This window comes from Colossoma macropomum, unplaced genomic scaffold (genome assembly GCF_904425465.1).
Source record: "Colossoma macropomum unplaced genomic scaffold, Colossoma_macropomum, whole genome shotgun sequence".
In the NCBI taxonomy this organism is placed as follows: Eukaryota; Metazoa; Chordata; class Actinopteri; order Characiformes; family Serrasalmidae; genus Colossoma; species Colossoma macropomum.
The window spans coordinates 17,341,589-17,364,247 of NW_023494805.1; the positions used below are offsets into that span (position 1 = coordinate 17,341,589).

The 22,659-nt window shown below is 39.2% G+C and overlaps 2 protein-coding genes across 2 annotated transcripts in view; one reads left to right on the forward strand and one right to left on the reverse strand.

Moving 5' to 3' along the window:
• The first annotated feature begins 4,713 nt into the window (after positions 1-4,713).
• Positions 4,714-15,558, forward strand: ankrd33bb (ankyrin repeat domain 33Bb). Its single transcript, XM_036596039.1, has 4 exons — positions 4,714-5,148; positions 13,389-13,518; positions 13,850-13,990; positions 14,744-15,558. The coding sequence occupies exons 1-4, from the start codon at positions 4,714-4,716 to the stop codon at positions 15,556-15,558; spliced, it is 1,521 nt and encodes a 506-aa protein (XP_036451932.1).
• A 2,212-nt stretch (positions 15,559-17,770) lies between these two features.
• ctnnd2b (catenin (cadherin-associated protein), delta 2b) overlaps positions 17,771-22,659 on the reverse strand; it is a 111,062-nt gene continuing 106,173 nt past the window's right edge. The window contains exon 23 of the mRNA XM_036597044.1: positions 17,771-20,368. Within this exon, the coding sequence (XP_036452937.1) occupies positions 20,123-20,368 (246 nt within the window). The 3' untranslated portion in view covers positions 17,771-20,122. The remainder of the gene's footprint in view (positions 20,369-22,659) is intronic.

The following is a 22,659-nucleotide window of genomic DNA, read 5'->3' on the forward strand; positions in this document are numbered from 1 at the left end:
GTCCCTAGCATGCACTGCAACATAATGTACACTCTGAGTCTCCTGTCCCCAAAAACAATCTATGGGACAGCGGTTATGCCTCAGTTCTACACAACTCTACACAATTCCACACCAGTCATATCACCAAACACACAAGCTACATTTCAGATGCAGTTCAACCAATATAAACACAATGTTAGCTCAGCAGCTCAGAAATTGAGCCCAAGTATTGATGAACTTGCAGCAAAGAAAAGATGGCAGGTGTTAAGTTCAATCAGATAGGTTTAAAAGACTGAGCTCCTGGGGGCATTTAAATGTGTTCTTGTAATATTTCAAGGTCTGCTACAAGTGCCTATATTTTACTGCTGAAGTTTTTTGCGTATTTTGAATAAACAATGGCCAGTTTGGTTTATAACATACCATTAAAAATGAAATAAAAACATTGTTTCTCTGGCCCACAGATTTGTTGAGATTTTTTAATATGGCCCCTTTAGTAGTTGAGTTTGACACTCCTGCTCTACACGCTTAAATCTGCTACTGAATCTTAAACTAACCTGATAGTCAAGAAGCTGCCACGACAAGAAACTGGCAGTGCCAGGGAGCCACCACAAAACTAACCAATGAAAGAAGTAAAATGTGCACTTTACCTTAAACCATTATTATTATTATTATTATTATAATAAGTTTCTGACTCCTGGTGACCATATGGATGGTGTTTCTCCACAATATCCTGTCTTTTGATTGGGTCTTCAGGCTTCTAAATGGCTGGTTCATGATTCCTCTGATTGTATCTTGTAGCTGGTCTTTCTCTTTTACCTTCAACTCTTCCAAGCATAACAGTCTTTTCCAATAAATTGTTTTTTCTCAGAATATGTCCAAAATAAAAGAGCTTCAGTTTAGTTATCTGAGCTTCGAGTGAGAGGTGAGGCTTGATTTGGTCTAGGATCCTTTCATTTGTTTTCTTTGCCATCCAAGGTGCTCTTAAAAGTCTTCACCAAAACCAAAGTTCAAAGGCATCTATATTATTCCTCTCATGCTTGTTTATTGTTCAGCTTTCACATCCATAAAGAACCACAGAGAAAATCTTTGTAAAGACAAATCGTTACATTTAAAGATGTTTTCAAGCTCCTTCATCCTTGTTCTGCCGAGTGCCAAACTGTGTCATATTTCTTGAGTGCTGGATCTTCTGTTGTTAATAAGTGATCCAAGCAGGCAAAAGCTCTCCATTTCCACATGTTTTCTCCATCAATGGTAAAGTTAGTGGTCTTTTTCCTGTCATCATAACCTTAGTCTTGGTCATACTGAATAAAGTTCCATCTTTCCACTTTATTCTTTAACTCTTAAACCCTCAGGCACTGGAAATACATGATGTAAATTCGATGCAAAAAGAAAGAGTCTTACAACATTGGTAAATGTAGTTGTTTGAATCTATGCACAAGATGAAAAAAGTCTGGTCTGATTTAATGGATTAATGAGGGTTGTTTTTTTTTTTTTAAGGGTTAGGTAGTTGCTTAAGACCCAGACATTAAGAACTAGTGTCACCCCTCCTGTTCACCTATTTAATTTTGGCATCACATGATGAGAGGTCCTTAAAGTTTTTATATGTGATGTCTGAGTGGAAAACTATGAAAAGACCTCTAACAGAGAGGAAAGTCTGAAATAGTTATTAGTACAAATACAAATGTCAGAATAAAATAGAAAAAAATCTATAAAAGTAAGAATTAAAACAGTATTCAGGCCTTCCTGATTGGAACTGACTAATAAAACCACTGAGTGACCCCTCAGACATAACGTGTGATTTCTCATTGACCTGACAGTAATGACTTTCACACTTTGTGTTGGAAGTGATGCTCTGCTCACTATCCGCTATTAGAGAAATTAATTAAGGGATCGGGGTTAAGTGAACAGTTTGCTTATCATTCAGTGACTCCTGTCACATTTTATTATATGATGCTCATTGATTGTCTTGCTCATCACCTTTTCAAGCATTTAAAACATACCAGCTATTGTTATTTAGTGCTCTGTTGGCCTGAGCTGAACTATCAGGGGAGTTTTTCACATAGAAGCACGTTGTGTACCAGCTACGTACATTTTGGACACTGCCTGTAACAGTGTGTTGTGGGATTGTAAGAGTGCACTGGATATTTTCCACGACATATTCACACTACAAAATTGCAGCACTATTAAGTGAACAGTGCACGCAACATGACACTATGGCTGAATCCCAAATAGGTACCAAAGCCAATATTTCATAACCTATTTAGCGCACTACGTAAGGAGTAGGGAGCCATTTGAGATTCAGCCTATTTGGCACTTATGTAAAAGCACAGTCATTCTGCCCACTGGACTTCGTGCATCCTTACTCAGTTTAACACTGTGTATTTGTACTTTGTACTATATAGTTGTGTGCAAGAGTTTGGGCGCCCCATCAAATGACATGCTTTGTTGATTTTCTAAGTGAAAATAGTTTAACATACTCTACAAAGAACACACTTCTGCACATTTTAATGCACAATTACTTTTTATTTGCTGAAATTAACATTCCAGAGGGAAACGTTTAAATGAGGCCTGTGCAGAAGTTACAGCACATTGCACATTTTATTTCTTCCCTGTATGTTAAATTCAGCAAATAAATAGAAATTATGCACTTGAGTTCGCTGGGAAATGCCATACTTAAGTGTGTTTTTTGTAGACAATATTTTATTTTTCACCTAAAAAATGGAAGGAGGGACAGAAACACCTGTGGATTTTTTCACATCTGAAGCAAGAGTGGAGGTTGTTTTTTTTCCTTTCCCTCAAAGATGAAAGCTTCAAATACTGTTTATCTGATGGTGACTCCAGTTTTGGAAACTCTAATCTGAAAAAAGAATAACTTATTCTGAACAGCTGTTTTAAAAGGAAATTAAGGGTGACTTTTGCACCATACTGTATATGTTTTAGTTTCTTATTCTTCATTCATACCATGAAGTAAGGTATGGCCCAATTCTCCAAACCTGGTTCATGGCCTTACCCAGGCAGAAAAAAACAGGATAGCCTAGTAACCTGCCAAAGTCTAAGTTATACAACAACACAAAATGTGTCAAGTGAGAGGCTACATGTCTGGCCTATCATTGAAACCTGTGATGCAGCTAAGTGTCAGCGTGCATTTCTAGATCTGTCTTATTAGTGAGACTTTGATTACATTTTTACATTAGTTTATAGAAAAGATCCCTTACTTTACTAGACAATAGTAAAGCCAATGATAATATATAATGATATTTCTCTGACAAAATGTCTGAATAAAGTCTGAGTAAACTTTCAATGGGTTTGGTGGTTGGACTTCTCAAATTATATCAATAATTAGATTGATAAATCCTGAACATTTTGTGAATAATTATCTATTAGACTAAATGTAGTAGGCCATAGCTGATTTTTCACAGCATAATGGCTATGGAAGCACTACATATATGTGTGTGCATATATGAGGGATAAAAGCAAAGTTAGACAAGGCCAGTTAGATAATGTCATTTACCAAAATGCACCCATAGGAGGAGCTGCGTGGTAGCTGTGACTGGATAGACTGAATCTGCTAACACTATTAGAACAATGTGCACATATAATGAGTGATAAACTAATGATTTCTTATTTTGATTTTCTGTCAGGGAGCTTTTAAAGACATTAAATTCTTCAGACATCTGGTTCCTGTCACCACCACTATGAACAATTCGGAGTCTGTAAATTTCTCTACAATGGAGCATTTTGTATCAAATTACTCTGAATATCTTTACATCACACAGTTTTGAAAAAATTGGTAAACATACAAAGGAAACTGAATGACCACTTACCTACAAAATGTTATTTCTGACTTTTCATTTTACTTTCTATTTTATTCTGCTTTTATTTTTACTCACTGTTTTATTGTAATGCACTTGGAGCTGCTGCATGTATGAAATGCTCTACAAATAAAGTAATTCTTCCTATTATTATTATTATTATTAGTAGTAGTAGTAGTAGTATTACCTTTTACCTGCCTAATATTCCTACCTTTCGCTTGTACAGTAATGGGAAGTTATGATTTACATTCATGTGTTTCAGTACATTAGCTTCATTATGTATATTTGACTTACATTCACTATGGTAATGTAAATATCTCACTTCAGTTCAGTGTATCTGTGAATGAGGCATTTGTATGGTCCATTGTAAAACTATCAGCTAGTTACTGTGACTAGTTATTTGTTACACAAGTAGCCAGTCACAAACTGGTGCTATTGCTACAACAGTCTGATTACTGTCTTCAGAGAGAGAGAGAGAAAGAGGGAGAGGGAGGCTAAAGGGATTAGGAGACTACGGCTTGGACAGTGGTATCTCCTGTTCCAGACACAGTTTTTCCGATGGAATTCATTCCAATGACGGTTCCTCTGGACATTCGATAAAGCAATGAAGCTTGACAGATGACATCTACTGAAACATATCAGTTGAAGCCTTAGCTGGATGATCGAACTGAAAATGAACTTGCTTGGCTGTATAAACCTTAGACATGCACAAGAAGTTCACTGCAGACGATTCGGATAAGGATAACTTCAATGGGCCTGTAAGAGGTGCTGCTTGCGGTGCTTTTAAGCTTGAATTTTATTCCTGTTCTTCATGTCAAAGGCTGTCTCTGAGGATGACCGTCCACTATGTGACACTGTGAGTCCAGAGGGTTCTGGGTTTTTAGCTTTTATCACACCTGCTGGATCCCAAGCCACAGGTTAAATGGTGCTGATAACTGGAGATTGTCCTGGAGGAGGTCTACCTGTGGTACAAGATCAAAACGGTAGCAGGGATGGTCAGGTGGGAGCCTGCCGAGTATTTGAGGAATCTTCTATCCAGAGCAGCGATGAGGAGAAAGAGGAGCATTCCAGTGGCGATGATGATGATGATTACTGTGATGAAGACGACGATGACGTCTACCAGGAATTTGAAGAGTTTGATTTCTCCCAGTTACCAGACAGCAAGAGTATTGCATCGGATGATTCCTTCTATCCACCTGATGAATCAATCACCTATCATCGGTCCCCGACACCCGAGAGTCCAGAACCTCTCACCTTTTTCAAAGCATGTTGCAATAATAATGCCATCATAGTCAAAATCATGATCCGACAAGGAGTCACGGAAGAGGAAGTGCGAGAAGTGGACAAGAACAACAGGGTAAGTTTCGGTGCATTCGCTGCTCTAACACACCTACGTCACCTATGTCAAAGTATGCAGAGCAGTGATGCTCAAAATATAGTTAGAACCACTGGCCTAGAGCACAATATCTGTAATAATCTTCAACTCAATGATGCCTATAAAACAGAGATGCCAAAACTTTCTGTCAAAATAAACAAAAAAGGTAGGTAGGTTACAAATGGAGTTTTTTTCATTTTTATTTTACATTACATTTTTAAAGTATAACAAGGATTTAGTAAGTTATACATACTGTAAAAATATGTTTGCTCTCTCATCAGGCAAGGGGTGCACTGCAGTAGAACTATTTGAATGTTCTTCCGCTTGGAAAGGAAGCTCAATGCTGGAGCCAAGTAGAGCAATTTAAAAGGTCATGCGCCCTCTTGGAACGGTTCTGTCTAGCAACAAAGAGATCTCAAAGCTCTAAACCTCAAAGAGGAAACATATAATGTTCTCTTTAGGTTTACAAATACACCAGAATGAAGGTACATTAAAACATCAGAACTTATTTGGGGAACCATGCAGACTTTTCAGCCAGCTCATGTTAACCTGGACATTAACCAGCCAAGTTATATTATATAGAGTTGTATGCAAAAGTTTGGACTTCCCTGGTCAAATTACATGTTTTATAGATGTTATAAGTGAAAATAATTTATCTTACAGGGATGTGTTTGTGGAATTTAATATACTGGGGGAAAAATACATAATATTTCCCAACATGTTAAATTCACCAAATAAACAGTAACTGTGCATTGAAAAGCACAGAAGTGTGTTCTCTGTAGAGGATGTGTTAATTTATTTTCATTTAGAAAATCAACAAAATATGCAGTTTGATCAAACAGATGTATGTGAGTCTTATGAAAGCACAATCAGACGACATAATGGCATGTTGTTCAGTTCTCTATAATAGCCATACTCAGCAAAGGAGATGAACCTCAAAGAGTACTGTTTGAATTTTAAGGGAAATTTAAGGGAGGCTTCTCTTTTGTACTTGAATTGTTTCATTTTGAACTCCCATGTACATCAAACATTAACAGAGAATGTGTGTTTATTCTAGATCGTGTGAATTATGCACGTTTTGCTTATTACCAAAAGCTCATAATCTCATAATAATTAACCGTATCATATTTCTAGGAAATATTCATGGCAAAGAGAATTTCCGGGTATAGAGAGTGATGGCAGAATGGTATTGCGGGCTGGGAATAAGCTCCTTTCCAAGCCCTGAGGAGCCCATGATTATGATATTAAAGCTGATAGGTGTAGATAAGAGCGTCATGTTTATGCAAAGGTTATTATCATATCAAAGAGCTCTGTGCATGCATGACTCTCCGAACGCTCTTTGGGGAATGTGTTCATTCACGCTGACGCTGCCTCTCTCTTCCCTTTTGAAATTTTCAACTGCTGTGTACAATATGCTGCATTAAAGTCAAGCAATTTAGTATATACATTTAGAAGAAGTGCACATCACATAATGGAAGGCAGGAGGATGTGCTAAGACACCAAGGAATGGACAAAAAACCCAGAGGAAAAGTGCAGTAGAAAGGAATCCACAACTTAAAAGCAGAAATGCTAATACCAAGGCCCTCTTGAGCCAAAATGTGGAGGACTGTCAGGAATGTTCAGCAAAAATGTTTTTTTTCCCCATTAGCCCAAATGTAGTAGCCAAGACATGCTTAGTGTGTGAAGTGGACTACACTGGAGCTACAAGGCTAATGTAGCTGACAAGTAATGGAAGCTTAAGTACACCAATTAGCATTGTGCTAATGGCATATTTGAATCATTAAACACTTGCCTCAGACTTTCAAGGTGTTAATCTCAAACAGCTTATGTGGTATCTGACACTGTATGACATACTATCTATCGTACTATAAAAATGAAAAAGCTGCAGAAAATTCAGGCTTCAAAATGGCTTCTACCACCTTTTTAAACTATGCAACACACTTTATTCCCTTTTTTTGTTTGCCAAAATATCGCTTTAAGTGGCCACCATCATAGACCCAAATGGAAATCAGTTTAGATAGTCCAGTGGCACATGCACTGCCAACAAGCCAGCCAGGAATAAGTGTGTTTAATAATAGACTGTCAGGCTCAAGTGACCTTAATCCCTGCACCTGAAGTCTTTGTTCGCTGGCATGCTCTTGAAGCCAGCGTCCTTCTTGTTGTCTGCTCCTGAGCTGCTGGTGTGATGTCCTGTTGACCGTGTAAATCTCGGGGGGGTGCTCCCAGCTAAGCCTTGGAACAGATGGGAGCTCGGATTGCAGTTTGCGATCGGGCTCAAGCACATCATAATCACGCCAGAGCTTCTAAAAGGCTCACGAAGACATCTACATGCTTAGAGTGTGCTAGCTAGCCATCCATCCGTCTAGCAATATGTTAGCCACATTCTCTTATAAGAAGGTGCTGGCTTTGTTTATAGAACAGAAAAGGTTTTTAATGCAAGCATATTTTAAGCCTTTGAACTCTAAAGGATCTGTACAAAGGCCTACATGTTAATGTCACTCGCTTAACTACACAACTTGCATATTCATTTCATAGCACTTTCAAAGTGTTCATGGAATGTCTCGTTAGTGTGCAACAACTTTTCTTTGGGTGAAAAATCCATTTTCTACCTTTTAGTTAATTTAAACTACTTTTAAGTAACATGACAGATGAGAGCTACGGTTTTATTTCTTGATTTTATTTAATCTCTGCCTTGTTTGATTTATTTGCTTTAGATGTTTTAAATTGTTTCTTTTTTAAAACATGTTCTTAATGTTAACTGAAATATTATTTTATTTAGATTTTACAGTATATTTGTATTTTATTGTATGTCTTACAGGGCCTACTGTGCATTAATACATCGCCCCAATGCCTAAGCTTAATAACTGAATAATAAGGCTTGAGTTTAGAAGGGAATTTGGTTTGATATGAAATGGTACATTGCAGAGAAACATACTGATTTCTTTACAGTGGTGGTGATAGGAACCAGGGGTCATGATGTCTAGAATGCAAATATAGCCATTTTATTTACTATCCAAAATGACAAGCGAACCTACATGTGTCTCCTGAGTTTTTATATGTAATGTTGATAATGATAAAGCAGTGAAAAATCTAAAAAATATGTTTTCTTTGGGCTATTTTGCCTTATAGTGCCCTGCATGCACCTCTCCATCATAAATGGATTTTAAAATGTGTGTTTTAGGACAAAACTTAATTTCAGAACTATCATAAACAAAGTCTCAGGCATGAGGCCTTGTAATCATAATTGCCAACTTTCTGTGAGGGAGCTTTTAGAGATACACACCTCAGAAGTCTGGTTACCATCACTGCTGTTGTGAACAAACCCAGACAGATTCTGACTTGGCAAATTTCTCTAGAACAGCACATTTCACCTCAAATCATTCTGAATAATTTTGTTTATGTCTTAACAATTTAATGATGCAGACATGTTGAAAAACCAGTGGAATTCCTGGTCAAGCCAAAAGGAGCCTAAGATGGTGCCAAGGAAAGAAAAGCCCAAATGCGGTTGTTATGCATCTGGGTTTGTGGAGGATTTTCTTTTCACTGAGGATTACTTTAATCGAAATTACATTGACTTCTTCCGAGCACAGCTGTGTCTAGCTGCAAAACAGAAGCTAATTACTGTGTACAGAACAGAGCTTCGCCCACTGACCCACTACTTTGTGTCTCTCCAGACTCAGAGGGAGACACAGGGTTGCTTGCAATGGAAGAGGCTCTCTGTCACACTTTACTGCCTGGTACAAGCACTGAATCTGTTTTTCTTCACTAACTGCTCCTGCAGCCCCACGCCGCATTACGTTGTGTCTGCGCTTCATGTTTACTGAGCTCAGTGGATGAGTCACTTCGACAGAAGAGTTCTAAACCAAACAGAAAACAAATGCTTCTTCTCTCGCTACAACAAAGCAGGCTCGCTTTATAGCTTGCAAGGGCACAGTCAAAGACATGCATGTCTGAGTCATTTGCTTTAAAGCTCTTGTCTCCCTTGATTAACCATGATCATTTGTTCCCAATTCCTTAACTCCCACCATTGCTTAAGAAAGAAAGTAGTTAATTATATCCTTAAAGGAATAATTATAAAGGAATTTACACTTTTCCTTCCTCCACCTCAATTGTAGTCAGTCAGCCAAGGCATGTTTGGTGTCAGAAATTTGCTTCTTTAGCACTCTTTACGGACATGTACACTGGATGGCTGCAAAACGGTAGTGCTGGTCATCGTGGCCTGAATTTTCTCACTTTTTTCTATTTCTATAGTTAACAGGACAGTTGAGTGCATCCCTCTGGGGCGGTGCTAAAGTCAGTGGACATCCAGGGCTTAAGCCCCTTAAGCCCACCCCTGGTGTCACCCATGCTGAACCAATTATCCTTAGTTCTGACACAACCCTCAATGTTGTGCTAAGTTAAAGTCAGCAAATTCTCTTAAAGTTCTAACATACTTTGCCAACAACTTTTAAGTCTAATTAGGAACCTGCTTGTGTTAATGGACTAAAACACCTGACCACAAATTATATTTACTAATCACAAACTCTCCTGACAGTTTGCAGACTCTCTTTAGATCTGAACTGTCAACAATTAAATGCAGTTTTGTGTTACTCACCCTTTTCTTGGCTCCTTTAATGTTCTTCTATCTGTGTAACATGTCTATCGCTCTCTTTTTTATTTCCTGTCTCCACTCATCATCTGTCTCATGTTTCTGTCTCTCTCTGCTCCCCATGTTGCTGTTTAACTTGCTTGTCTACATGCTTGTCTTGTCTGTGGTTCTACAACATCATGTACTTCCACTCCTCTTTCTTTTTATCTGCGAAATGGCAAAATAGCAAGCTTACATGGATGTTCCCTTTAAATTACCTCCACCCCAATTCATGAATCCTGGGTCAATGGATTGTTTTATATCACAATATTTCATAACACTCTATATTTACAGTGAAGCAGAAATAATTTCAGATAATTCAATGAACTAATTTAATAGAGTTTAATTGTTTCTTTCTGAAAAAGATCAGTAGTAAGTCGACATGGGTTTTTATAGGATTTCTAATAAGCAGCTCTGAAGGTTTTCAGTAAAAAGGACAAGGCGTCATAACTGATGAACCAAAGGTGAAAAAAAAAATTCGGGGCTGGCTTAAAATGTCAAACAGCAACCCACGTATATTCACGGGTGCTTCCCTTTTAATAACTGCTTACCACACTGTCTAAAAGTCAAACGAGTAAAATCCAAGCCAGCAATTTTTTTTAAGGCAAGTTCAAAAGTATGCATTTTCTTAGACAATCTGTAGTCAATTCTTTCGAATGTGTCTAAGGTAACTAATGACCCTTTTCAGGAAAACAAGCTAAAATTCATTTATTGTGTATGAGCACTACAGAGTGAATTCAAGTTAAAATGGAATCATAAGAGCAGCTTTCAGAGCTGTTGTGAATCTAAAACAAACAGCAGAAGACCGCAAAAAGTTTTAGAAGCAAGTGACATAAAAGCTCCAATCTCCATAGTCAAGTGCACACTGTACAGGGAATATCTGGAATATTTGGAAGAAAAAATTGCAGGAAGCCAAAAGGGAGCATGTGCACAAGAACACATAAGATGTGCAAGAACATGCCTAGAAACTAACAGAAAAAAGGTATGTGTGGCAAGAAAAGAGGATTGCTTACAAACATAATTCCTACAGTCCAATATAGAGGAAGCTCACTGATCATTTTTGGGCAGGTGTGTTTATCAGGCACTGAAGCTCTGCAAAAATGAATGCAGTTCAATAGCAGTAGATTTTAGAGAAGAGCTTCTTACTGTCCTGCAACAAGGCAATGTTTTGAAATGTAACGCAAAGCCTACCAAGAAATGGTTTGAAAAGAATAAAGTAAAATTTTGCGCTGGCGTTCCCAGACTTAAATATAAGAGAAGATCTCTGGATTGATCTGATGAAGGCAGTGTGTGACAAATGGTTTGTACATCATTGCATTCTATTTGTTTTTTACATTTTACTTTTGCACTCAATTCTATGTCAAAGTGTCAGAAACCACACAAACAAATCCATTTGTGATAACCACTCCACATGGTTTACAGAGAATGTATTATGCTAATTAGTGGGATACAGCTTTTTATTAGCTAGATTAGCCTCGTAGTTGCAGTGCAAAACAAAGACAGAAAGCACGGCTTGACAGATTGACTTTATTTGGGGTGCAGGGAAAACTGGTAAAACTGTCTGTGACAACATCTCTATTACTGTTTATATCAGTCCTCAGATTCGCTACCGTGTTGAAATGGGGTGTACTTGTGTGGAGGTCACCACGGCCTTGAGTATTAGGTGTGTGTCCACTGTGTAAGCTCCCCCCACTACTATTCAGCTTGCTGATCCTCAAGAGGCACGAGGCTTTAGGAGTTCAGAGAAGTGTTTTCCTTTACAATCATCTTAAGAGAGCCTGACATTTTCCTTACCAGTAAAAGAAGATGAGGTTCACTCATACAGGCCCTTAAACTCCTTTCTGGGAGCTACTGTATTTCAGGCATCTCTAAATTTCATACTGTTCTGATTCTTGAATGGTAAGAAATTGCATGTATTGCAAAATCTCCTACAGGATCATTTATACCAACTAATGTAACCAGGATTCAGGGACTTAAAAGAACTGCGTGTAACTACAAATGGAAAATCTTTCTGCTTTTTGAATGGCTCCTTCAATCAGCCTGAAGAACTACAGCATGATATAATCAATGACAATAGCAAATTCCAGTTATACAGGTTTTAATATCTTTTCTTCCCACTGTACTGTCATTTCATCCTTGAAAAATGACTGTTCTCCAGTTGCAGCAACAGGCTGAAGGCTCCTCATCACCCCAAACATACAGATTCTTTTGAGTTTGATTGGCTGTACATATCTCTCTTGGTTCCTCTCCATTCTGAGATAAATATCAGCAGCCAATGATCCTAAGGGAGTCCCCTGCTAAATCTTCACTAATAGTCTTTATGGGGCTGACCATCTGCCTCCACAACTACCCCATAATCACATCTTTGCTGCAGCAGTGCTATACTGTAGCATGCACATACTATAGCATGGAGAACACTACATTCACTATGTTCTCTCTATGTTCCCTCTTCACAGTAATGGTTGTGCTCATCTTTATACCTCCTAGTGATTTTAGTCCTTAATGGATAAACTGTTTGATGTTAAACAAAAATTAATTTATGGTATTTTTACAGTCATTTACAGTAAATGTACAGTCTAAATTCACATACATACCCATATATCGTAGTGATTATTCATTACAGTACTGGGAACACTGATGGATAATCTTTAACAGCTACCACATCTCATTTTACTGAACAAAGCAGTGTACTTGTGGCTTACTGTTACACTTTTCTTTCGGCCTAAGAATAAACTCACAAAGTCAAACGTTTAAATACTTTCTAAAAACAAACCGCTTGATCCAGTGGACTCTGTGACTCTCTGGATTATGACCTCATGGTCCTTGTCTCTACGACCTGCTGGCTAAATTCATTAATCTCATCGTTCTTGAGGGATGATCCACTCACCTTGTTGAGTCCCTGTCCTTAAATAACCTGCAGGCAGGGACAGTAACTGATAGTTCAGTGTAGGGATTCTAACTCCAGTCCTGGGGACCATTTGTCTTGCACAGTTTCATGCATTTGTGTCCAGCACACTGGATACATCTGATTAAGAGCTTTATAATTAGTTGAGGAGCTGTATCAGATGTGTTTTTAGCCAGGAACCGCTTAGAAGTTTGTAGGGTGGGGGTTCCCAGGATTAGGTCAGTGATTTCTCAGCTCAACTAGGCAGGGATTCTCAACTCCAGAGCTGCAGACCCACCACGCTGCAGAGTTCCAAGTAATCTCTACCCCAGTACACCTGATAAACAGGTGATCGGATAGTTAGCAAGCTTTTCATGACCAGTTGATCAGTTGTTTTGGGGCAGGAAATATATGATATTTGATCTGAGAACGCCTTATGTAGGCCATTTATTCCTAAACCAATGCTTCTGGAGTTTTGCTCTTTATCAGGTCCCAGAATACTTGTACCAGGTGTTCAGTTGTTAACTGCTCAGTTCCAGTGGTTAGGAGCTGGAACACAGCAAAACTGTGAACCAGCTGGGGGGGTTCCTGGGACTGAGCTGGCAAACACTTGTCTAGGGCCTTTACTTGTGCTTTTTAAAAAACCTCTTGTCATCAAGAAGTGTGATCTGTGCACAGACGGTAACTCATATTATGTTTTGTGGACAACAGACAGGTTTGATAGTGGCGTGCTACCAAGGTTACGTGGATGTGGTCATCGCTCTAGCGCAGTGTCCGCATGTGGATGTGAACTGGCAAGACAACGAGGGAAACACGGCCCTAATTACAGCTGCACAAGCAGGTAGATGAGGCAGAACTACATATAAAATTTGAAAGCATATCATTACATTTGAAAAATAGTACCTGAATGCATTTTTGTTAAATGTATGGAAGGTTGTTGATCTGAGAATCTACAGGTAACTTTTATCACCACAAAGAATTGCTTAGGTCTGGGAATTCCAGAAAAAATGGCTGCCTTACAGTCATACTTTGTGGAAATTAATTGCACATACAGGTTTGTTGAACCATTGGGCAGTGCTATAAGTCAGGCTGCTTAGGCACAAAGTAATTGAGCAAACACGTCTGTGTTTATAACTAATGAAATGTTATGTCTGTAACTCCCTGAAATTCAGGTCACATGATGATCACCAACTATCTGCTGAATTACTTTTCTGGACTGGACATCGAACGCAGAAACTGCCATGGCTTCACAGCTATGATGAAGGCAGCCATGCAGGGCCGGGCTGACTGTGTTCGAGCCCTAATGATGTCAGGTACCATACTGCAGAACTTTATATTCCATTTTTTTCTCAGTAGAGACGTCTCAGGCATTTTCCCAGTTCTGATTCAGCCCACTGGGTATTTATCAAGCGGTTCATAAGCTGAGTCAGGTGTGTCAGAGCAGTGAGGGTATAAAACCGTTCACTGCACAAGGCCTCAGGTTGAGGATTCTGAATTAGGGCCCCTACCGATGTATCATATAACTGATGAAATCCGCCAGCATTATGGCTCCATTGACTTATCTGCATTAGCGAAAATCCAACTGATAAAGCAGTGATAATATGTATGAGAAAAAAAAACAACACACTCAAGAATGGAATGTTATTTTGAACAACAACCAAACAGTATCAGACTGGAAATGCTGTACTACACCACACAAAAACATAACCTGCTGTTGTTAAAAAAATTGACGTTTTGAGAGTTTATGTTGTTCATTTATCTATCTTTTTATAAGGCTAATGTTTAAGGTGATTTTTAAGTGTCTTGTTTATATTATTTAAGGCTGAGATTCTGTTCTCTGCTGTCAGTTCAAGAAATCTGACAATTAAATTAGTTAAATGACAATCATATTCGATAACTGACAAACATGTTAGTAAAGTACTACTCAACTAAAACTAATATATATTTTTAATATATAAAATTTTACGTTTTATGGTTAGAAATTCTGGTTCCTTGAAATTACTATTACCAATTTTTTCTGAACCATTGTTGTTTATGGCCATGTGTTTTGCACTGCACTCCTGTAGGAGCAGACATCGAAGCGAGAGACTATGGGCGCAAGCTGACACCACGCGAATGGGCCCTCTTCACGGGCCGCCATGAGACTGCACGTGTGATGTTACGGCTGATGGCGCAGCCGTGTGCGGAGCAGTTCTGTGACTCCTTCAGCATGGAGTGGCCTGCGCTAAGGGAGCTGGTGGAGCGGGCACAGGAGCCCAAATCGTGCTGGAGGACGATATCAGAGCGTGCCTGTGCTGCGTTCGTCTTCAGGACGAAGACGGAACCGCTGGAGGAGGGCACACTGGACTATATGGTGCGCATGACCACAGCACTAGCCAGCCCGCTGGTGGCCACAGCCTGCCACACTGTGTGTCCAGGGAGCCCACCCTGTGTGGGCAAGCGGCGGCCACCTGTGCCGGACATCCTACGCAAGCAGCGGCTGGATGAGCTGAGGAGGCTGGGTCCCGAACGCCTCAGCAACTACAAGCGCCTCTTCCAGAACTCTCGTGTACTGCTGGTGCCCAAGAAGCGGGAGCGTCGTGCCAGCCTGCAGCCGCCTACGCTGCATGATATGGCACTGACCTCGACTGTGGCACTGCGCAGGAGCAGCCTGCTGCCGCTGCACATGATGCGCAGGAGCAGCGTGAGACCTGGGATAGTGGTGCCCAAGGTGCGCCTTTGCAAGGCTCCGCCACCCACTTATGTGCCCGAGAGGATCCGGCACAGGGGTGACTCACAGCACCTACAGGTGCCCAAGTGGAAGTACAAGGCTTTAAAGGAGGAGAGGAAACAAATGGAACAGGACAACAAGCTGAAGTTTCCCACTGTACGGAGGAGATGAGGCTAGTGCTGACTTTTAATCTGGAAAACACTCCCTTGGTGTTGGTAGGGGGTTCCTCTGGGAAGGAGTCATATTTCCTACAGCAGTGGTTTCCAATCCTGTTCCTGACAGAGTAGCCCTGACCTGCACATTTTTATGTTTTCCAATCTCTAACACACTCACTTCAGCTCAGGAAGGGCTTGTTGAAGTCAGTGTTAATGGGAAATAATAATGCAGTCCGTACCGTGACATATTTCCAAGTTAAAAGTGGTTTTAGGGAGGGTTTCTGAGCTAGCTGAGCGTTTCACACGATGATAGGAGGAGATAGTGGGAGGGAGAGGTGAAACATGACATTATTAGTTAATATTTCTCCCTCACCCTACTGCTGCAAGGTTATGTAATCAAAATTCAGGAGACGTTTTCAAGGCGGGCAAACGTCTCTATTCTACAATCAGATTATGGAACAACAAGACTTTTTGTCCTTTAATGGCAGTGAATGATAAACATGCTTATATGATAAACATGACTAGGGACATGTAAACATTTTGATTTCAGGTTGACTTTAATTAGCTGATTAGTTGGAGCACATATATTAAAGCGGGAAAAACGCAAAAATATGCAGAGTCAAGGCTGGAAACCACTGCTCTACAGCCAATAGAGGGTAATGACACTCTCATTGTTCCCAAGACAGTAGACTGACATTGGCTTTGTCCCTTCGGCTACATCATATTTGGCCTTTGAGAAGTCTAAATGACTTATTTCAACTGATTTTGACAAATACTTATTTTTCTTACCTTTCAGATAGACATAACACATAGTTAAAAGTGCATTTATCTCATGTTGAAGTTCTTGCTCTTTATGGGATACTTACAATTTGATACATAAATTCATGTGTATTTATTTTTCTTACACATGTATTTCTTGTGTTGTTATGGGACTTTATACATAGTAGCCCAAACGTCTCGAAGGAGAATTCACTCATTAGTATTTCATGTTAACATATTACATGTTTACTGCCTAACTCTATTATTAAAGACAACAAATACTCTTCTTTGTTATAATCTGAGTGGAACAAGTTGATCTTCATGTTACTTTTGTGAAACTTCACTTAACTTTATAGCCCTGTCACGTATTGTGTCTTATAATAATGGGGCCATATGTCATCTAAATTCACAGCTGCTGCCGTGAAAACCGTGTGAAGATGAATAGACTTGTAGGTAATGGCAGGGTGTGTACCTTTAGTAGAGCTCTGCAGCATGAGGACTGTACAGAGTTTCCAGCAGGGGACAGTATTGTACCTACACAGCAGTACAGATGCTCAGCCTCAACATAAAGCTCAAGAAATATTCTCATCTTTGTTCTCTCAGTAGGTGGGCCTGTAATTAATATCCTAAAAAGATTCCAGAGAATAAGAATTATCACAGTGATATTAACAACAAAGATGAATATCTAGGCGACTATGACAGGCAATAATCACGGGTAATTCCTAATATGCATTATGAGTAGCTTTGGCTATGAACCCTCAATTACTTTGAGAAAATTGTGTTATACAGAGTACAGTGTGTTGATAAAGAAAGATTGGTGTTAAGGACAGCTCTGTGCAGTTACATGTCAGCGCTGACATTCTCTACTCTGAATATTATGTTTAAAATTAATAACAATTTAAAAAATATTTCAAAATTGCATACTACATTTATGACTATGCATTTTAGTGACTGAGGTAGGCTATTACAGCAGTCGTTGATGTTTTACATGCCATCTGGATTTGTTTAAAAAGAAAAAAAAGAACCACATCTGTGATTTTCCTTGTAGCGCTGGTCATAATGCTGTTTTTAAAAATCATATTTTTGAGGCAAGCTGACAGCCACATACTCGCACTGTCAAAATATCTATTTGGGGGAAAATAACTGAAAGCACCATGATAAAAGTCTACTCAGAGCCATACTGCAATCTCATCTGGCCCTGATGGCTATCTGAGGACTCCATCTAAAGTAAATTAGACTGAAACTCAAACCAGCATAACAAATCTTTGATGTGGCCAAAATTATTTAGATTATGCCTTGATTCTACAATAATAAGTAAACAAAGACAATGTTCCAAGGCAGGTGAAGCATTTCTTGAGTTAATTTAGGTACATAAATCTGCAAGAGTACACAATGAGGTTCTGCATTTTATGGGGTAAAACACTTTGAGTGAACTTAACAAATAGATGATACAAACAAATAACAGCAGAAGTCCATTTTCAGATGAATCTTACTAAACTTAATAAATTTCTCTGTATTAATGACTGATGCTCACGGAATGATCACAAAACTTTTTTTTTTCCATAGTCAGTTTTTATCTTATAGCAGTTGCAATCTGGCAATAAAAAGGTTCACAATTCTCTCAAACACTTTGTCTAGCAACAAAAAAATGTACTTACATTTCCAATACAGGTCGTCAGACATGTCTACTTTTTCCACAAATATTTCGCATGTATTTTTTTTTCCATGTTCACTATTGATAGTGCTGAAAGATATGTGAGACAAATTCAGGAAATATCATTCCGTTTCCTTGCATCTGACAGTTATCTCTAAATTCAAAATGATATGGAGGGAAGACCAGGGCTTGCCGCCACACTTCAAAGGGTCCTCAACTACTTCAGATTAAGTAATAGCTCGAGCAGAGGCCGTGACTGCTGCTCCTTCTGTCTGTCTTTTTGTCTGAGAGGAGGAGCGTTCATCACGCTGCTCCTTCAGAGAACGAAGGTAAGATGTCCTGAGATAAGAGAGAGGGGCAATCACAACTGGAAATCACTTTTCTACGAGCAAGCCGAGACTAGCAGCACACTTTTGCAGTGTTGTATTTCTTATTTTTTTTAGAAGTATGAAGGGCCTCGATTACACTCTGGGCATGAAACGCTTTCAAAACTGCTCTGATATTTAGAAAGGTAGCAACATCAAATGGCAAACGTTATCTTGACACCAAAATGCACATGGATTTTTTTTTAGCACCGTTTCTGATCAGCGTTAGAAATTTGGATGCATCATTCATCTCTGTGACTGGAGCCCTGGTCTCACCTGTTTCACACAGCAACAACATGACGACAGGAGGGCAACAGTTTGGAGTGTAAATTTGGATCAGAAATTAACGTGAACAAAACCCTACATGTATTCTAAGTACTTCTTTTTCTTCATAATGTTGCTGCATTAGGTGACATCCACATCTGCACATAAAAAGTATATATATATTTGTATTTATATAATATATATTCATACTCTATTGACATTAGTCTACGATGAACTTAAGAACCACTGATTTCTGGAAGAAAAAAAAAAAGCTGATTTGTTCAATTGTCTATTTTACAACACAGCGTAAACTAATTGTACATTGTAGGAGGGATACTAGCTCTGAAAGGCTGTGTCCCTCCGAGCATTATTCCAGTCTTGTTGTAGTGTGTGTGGCTATATGCCGTTGAAACGTTAAAAAACAAACAAACAAACAAACAAACAAAAAAAGCATTTACAAACTGGTATCATAACAACCAATGATGTTGACGGTGAATGTAAACTTCAGCGTCAGCTTGGTGGTACCCCCTGGCTCAGGGACAACCACGTTTGGCACATTTTACAAAAATGGAGCACAGATCATTTGGAGCCTAGTGGAACCATACAGTTTCAGTTCAAATGTGATTAAAACACAAAATTAGAGCCTGTCGCTGAATCTTTACAAAGCATTAAAAAAAAGAGCAGAATGAGGCTAAAAATGTTCATCAGTAAACACTTGCCAGGCAGTGTAGCACTCGGCGCATGGAATGACGTTTAGTGTTGTGATCTCAGCTGTTCTCAAAAAAAGATGTCTGAGTAAACTACAGCCTACCTTTTCTGCTGCCAAAACATACCTTACCTACAGAAGAGAATGTTTAAGTCACGTATCCTTTTCTCTGTTTCCCAGCATACCAGAAAAATGATATTTTGAGCCACAGGGGAGGACACAGTAGTTTTTTTTTTTCTGTAATATACACAATGTAACTTGTATCTACATCTGCAATATACAACAAATACTTTACACTAGAATTAAGAAGTTAAAAAGAGGAGGTACAAAATAAAGATAATGAACAAAAAAGATAAAAAGGCTCTGAGAAGCTCCTCGTGAAAAGAGCACTCCATTAAAAAGCAGGTCGAACGCAAACAAATGTCCTAAAAATGCGTCAGAACTATTTTCCTCAGCTTGTGTTAAATGATGTATTGATTTCTTGTGCTTCACATACCCACCTCTTCTCTCTGCCATGTATTTACAGCTTTCCCTACCGCTTTCTCAACGTTCCTGCATTCTCTCAGCAGCCTTGAAGACTGTCTTTACGCTTTGGGGCTCTGTCCAGTAAAACACATTCCCTTAGCCTTTCTCCACATTTTCTTCTTCTTCTTTTTCAGATACAGTCTCTGACAGCCTCTGTGAATGAACAGCTCAGTGGAATCCTCAGTCCAATCCACACTGAAGGGGAGTGTCCATGTGTGAGTGAGTGTGAGTGTCCGGTAGTGTTCATGCACATGCGGGGCTGGTTTCTCTCTGTGTATCAGTGCTTCCTCAGCCCGGCCTGCCGCCTCTACACCCAGGAATCGGGCGAGGCGGGATAGTGACTCGTCTCATAGTTCAGTTCGCTGTAGGGCCTGGAGGCTGAATAGAAGTCCACATAGTTCCCAGTGGACTTCAGGCCCAGGTGCATGGTGCCGTCGGCGGCGGCTGGAGGGCGCTGGTGCGCTTGATCCTCATAGTAAGCCTCCTCGAAGTTTGCTCCTGGGGGAGTCTGGAAGGGAGGGTAGGCCTCTGGAGGGTTGCCTTGAGCTGAGACCTGACAGCACCCAGAGAGAGCAAGAGTAAGAACAGCACATGCAGGACTACTCAGGAACTACTGTTCCTGACAGACTACAGCTTTAAACAATCGTTTGGCCAGATATTATATTTATTTACACAATTTTTTTCTTACTCCAAATGTAGTCGATCAGCCAGGACATGCTTTGTGTCTGAATTTTGCTTCTTTATTTATCCAGTGGAGCATGACATTCTATTAACTATAGAAATAGGTATGTTTCCACTATATCTTCCTGAACTACTATAAAAACAAAAATTGATATATATTGCATAGCGAAATCAGTAGTAAAAGCCATCTTCAATTGTGAAATTTATCTGTACTTTTGTCCATTTTTATAGATAACAGTTTGTTAGAAGCAACACAATCTACTGTATGTTACTTATAGCTGCATGATGCAAGGTTTTTAAAACTTAAAATGGAAGGAAATAGCATTGCTGAATAAAGAAATAATGATTCAAAAGACAGAGGCATTGGGTCAGATTTCTCAGTTTTTTAGACCATGTCATCTGTCTTTATGTATTAATGTCACACGCACAGCCTCTTGGGGTCAACAGCACAACAGACACAACCTTTACAAAATGTTCTACATGCTGTGTGCAATTACACATTTCTACCTGAGAGCACTCCAAATCTCGAAAACGTACATAGTGTAGCTTTAAGTACTTAATGCAGTTTGATACAAGTGTGTGATGACTTTGAACAGTGCTAATTGGTGGGGTGTAATGTTCCATTTCTTGTTAGCTATAGTAGCCATATCTCCAGTGCAAAAATAAAAGAAGTAAACTTCAGACACTAAACATACCTTGGCTGACTAACTGGATTTGAGGTAAAGGGGAAAATGTGTACATTTGATTTTTGCTGTTCTATTACTTTACAACAGCAGCTATGGGACTGACAGAGGTGCTAGAATGTTAGCCTTATGAATAAATAAAAACTCAATAACCTTTAAATGCATGGCTGTTTTGCTAACCATTTGCACATTCCTCAGGGCGTTAAGAGACCTGGCACATATGTGTAACACAAACTGACATACAAACTTCACAGATGCAAAACTGTGAAAACATTTATTTGATAAAAAACAAAATATATTTTGTTATATTTGTTCTTGTTCAAATTTTCACACTCCATCATAAATGGTGCAGCCTCAGGTACTACAAAGTAACTGCTGCACCATTTAAAGGTGGAACGGGAAAATTCGAACAAGAAGCTGGCGGATGGGAAGGCAACTTCAGCCTTGTCCTTCTTACTGTGTTTTGGGAGGGTGTAGTACATTTTTTATGTGCATTAAGATTAGAAGTGATTCACACATTTATGGATTTGCTTATATGAGTGAGACTGTTTCCTGCTGCTCCAGACAGCTAATCAACACAGTTATTAAACAGAAATAAACGAGACTACTGAGAGCAGTCTGTGCCACCTTCATTAATATATGTCTGAGGATTATAGCAAAACAAATTTGGTGAAAATTGGTTGAGTAATAAGGAAGTTGTGGCCAATTTAATCACTTGTTTACAAGCAGATCTTGACCGCTCCAACACGGCAGACGCTCAGACGTATCACCTCAAACAGAGAACAACAGACAATGCGGCATCTATATGTGTATATCTATGCGGAGGACACTTTTTCACCAGCTAACTTATAACAGCATTCATAATTCATAACAGCAGCACAGTCATAAAGGCTGACCCCCGATCAGCTGTGAGGTGGAGTTTGAGATTTCTGAACAGTGAGCAAGAGGTGAGGAAGGCAGATATCGAGGTAAATAAAATGAGAATTTTTTTTTAAAAACACAAACTGTTATCCCGATCCACAGCCTGCAGTACGTTTGCGCCTGTCAAGAGATTCAGCACAAAGCCTTACAAATGTTTCTGTGTTTTCTCTGCTCCTAACTACAAAATCATAACTGAACTTGACATCGAGTGCAAATGACCCAGGCTGTACCAGGCTGTACCAACTAAAGTCACCTTAGGTGGGATTATATGACACTATGTGGAACAAACTATACCGTCAACTACTGTCTGTTCAAAAGAAGTGAAAATAAACCTAGCCTTATGCACTTGGGGGTTTTTGTTGCTTTTTTCTGTTGTACTGAACTTGTATCCAAACCAAGATGTGAACTGAACCATGACCTCTGTGTACTGTTACACCCCTACTTGTGATATTTTATTTGAAATCTATAGAGGAAAAATGGATTAAATACAGAGGTAGAAATCAGGTCATACGTGGTGAATATGACCTAAGTATGAGAAATGTATGTCTTTAAAAGCTTA

Bases quoted from the DNA above. Each gene is read 5' to 3' on its own strand.
- ankrd33bb (XM_036596039.1), top strand. From the start codon at position 4,714: ATGGTGCTGATAACTGGAGATTGTCCTGGAGGAGGTCTACCTGTGGTA. The intron at 13,519-13,849 runs GTAGATGAGGCA...CCTGAAATTCAG, and splicing joins AATTACAGCTGCACAAGCAG to GTCACATGATGATCACCAAC. The intron at 13,991-14,743 runs GTACCATACTGC...GCACTCCTGTAG, and splicing joins TCGAGCCCTAATGATGTCAG to GAGCAGACATCGAAGCGAGA.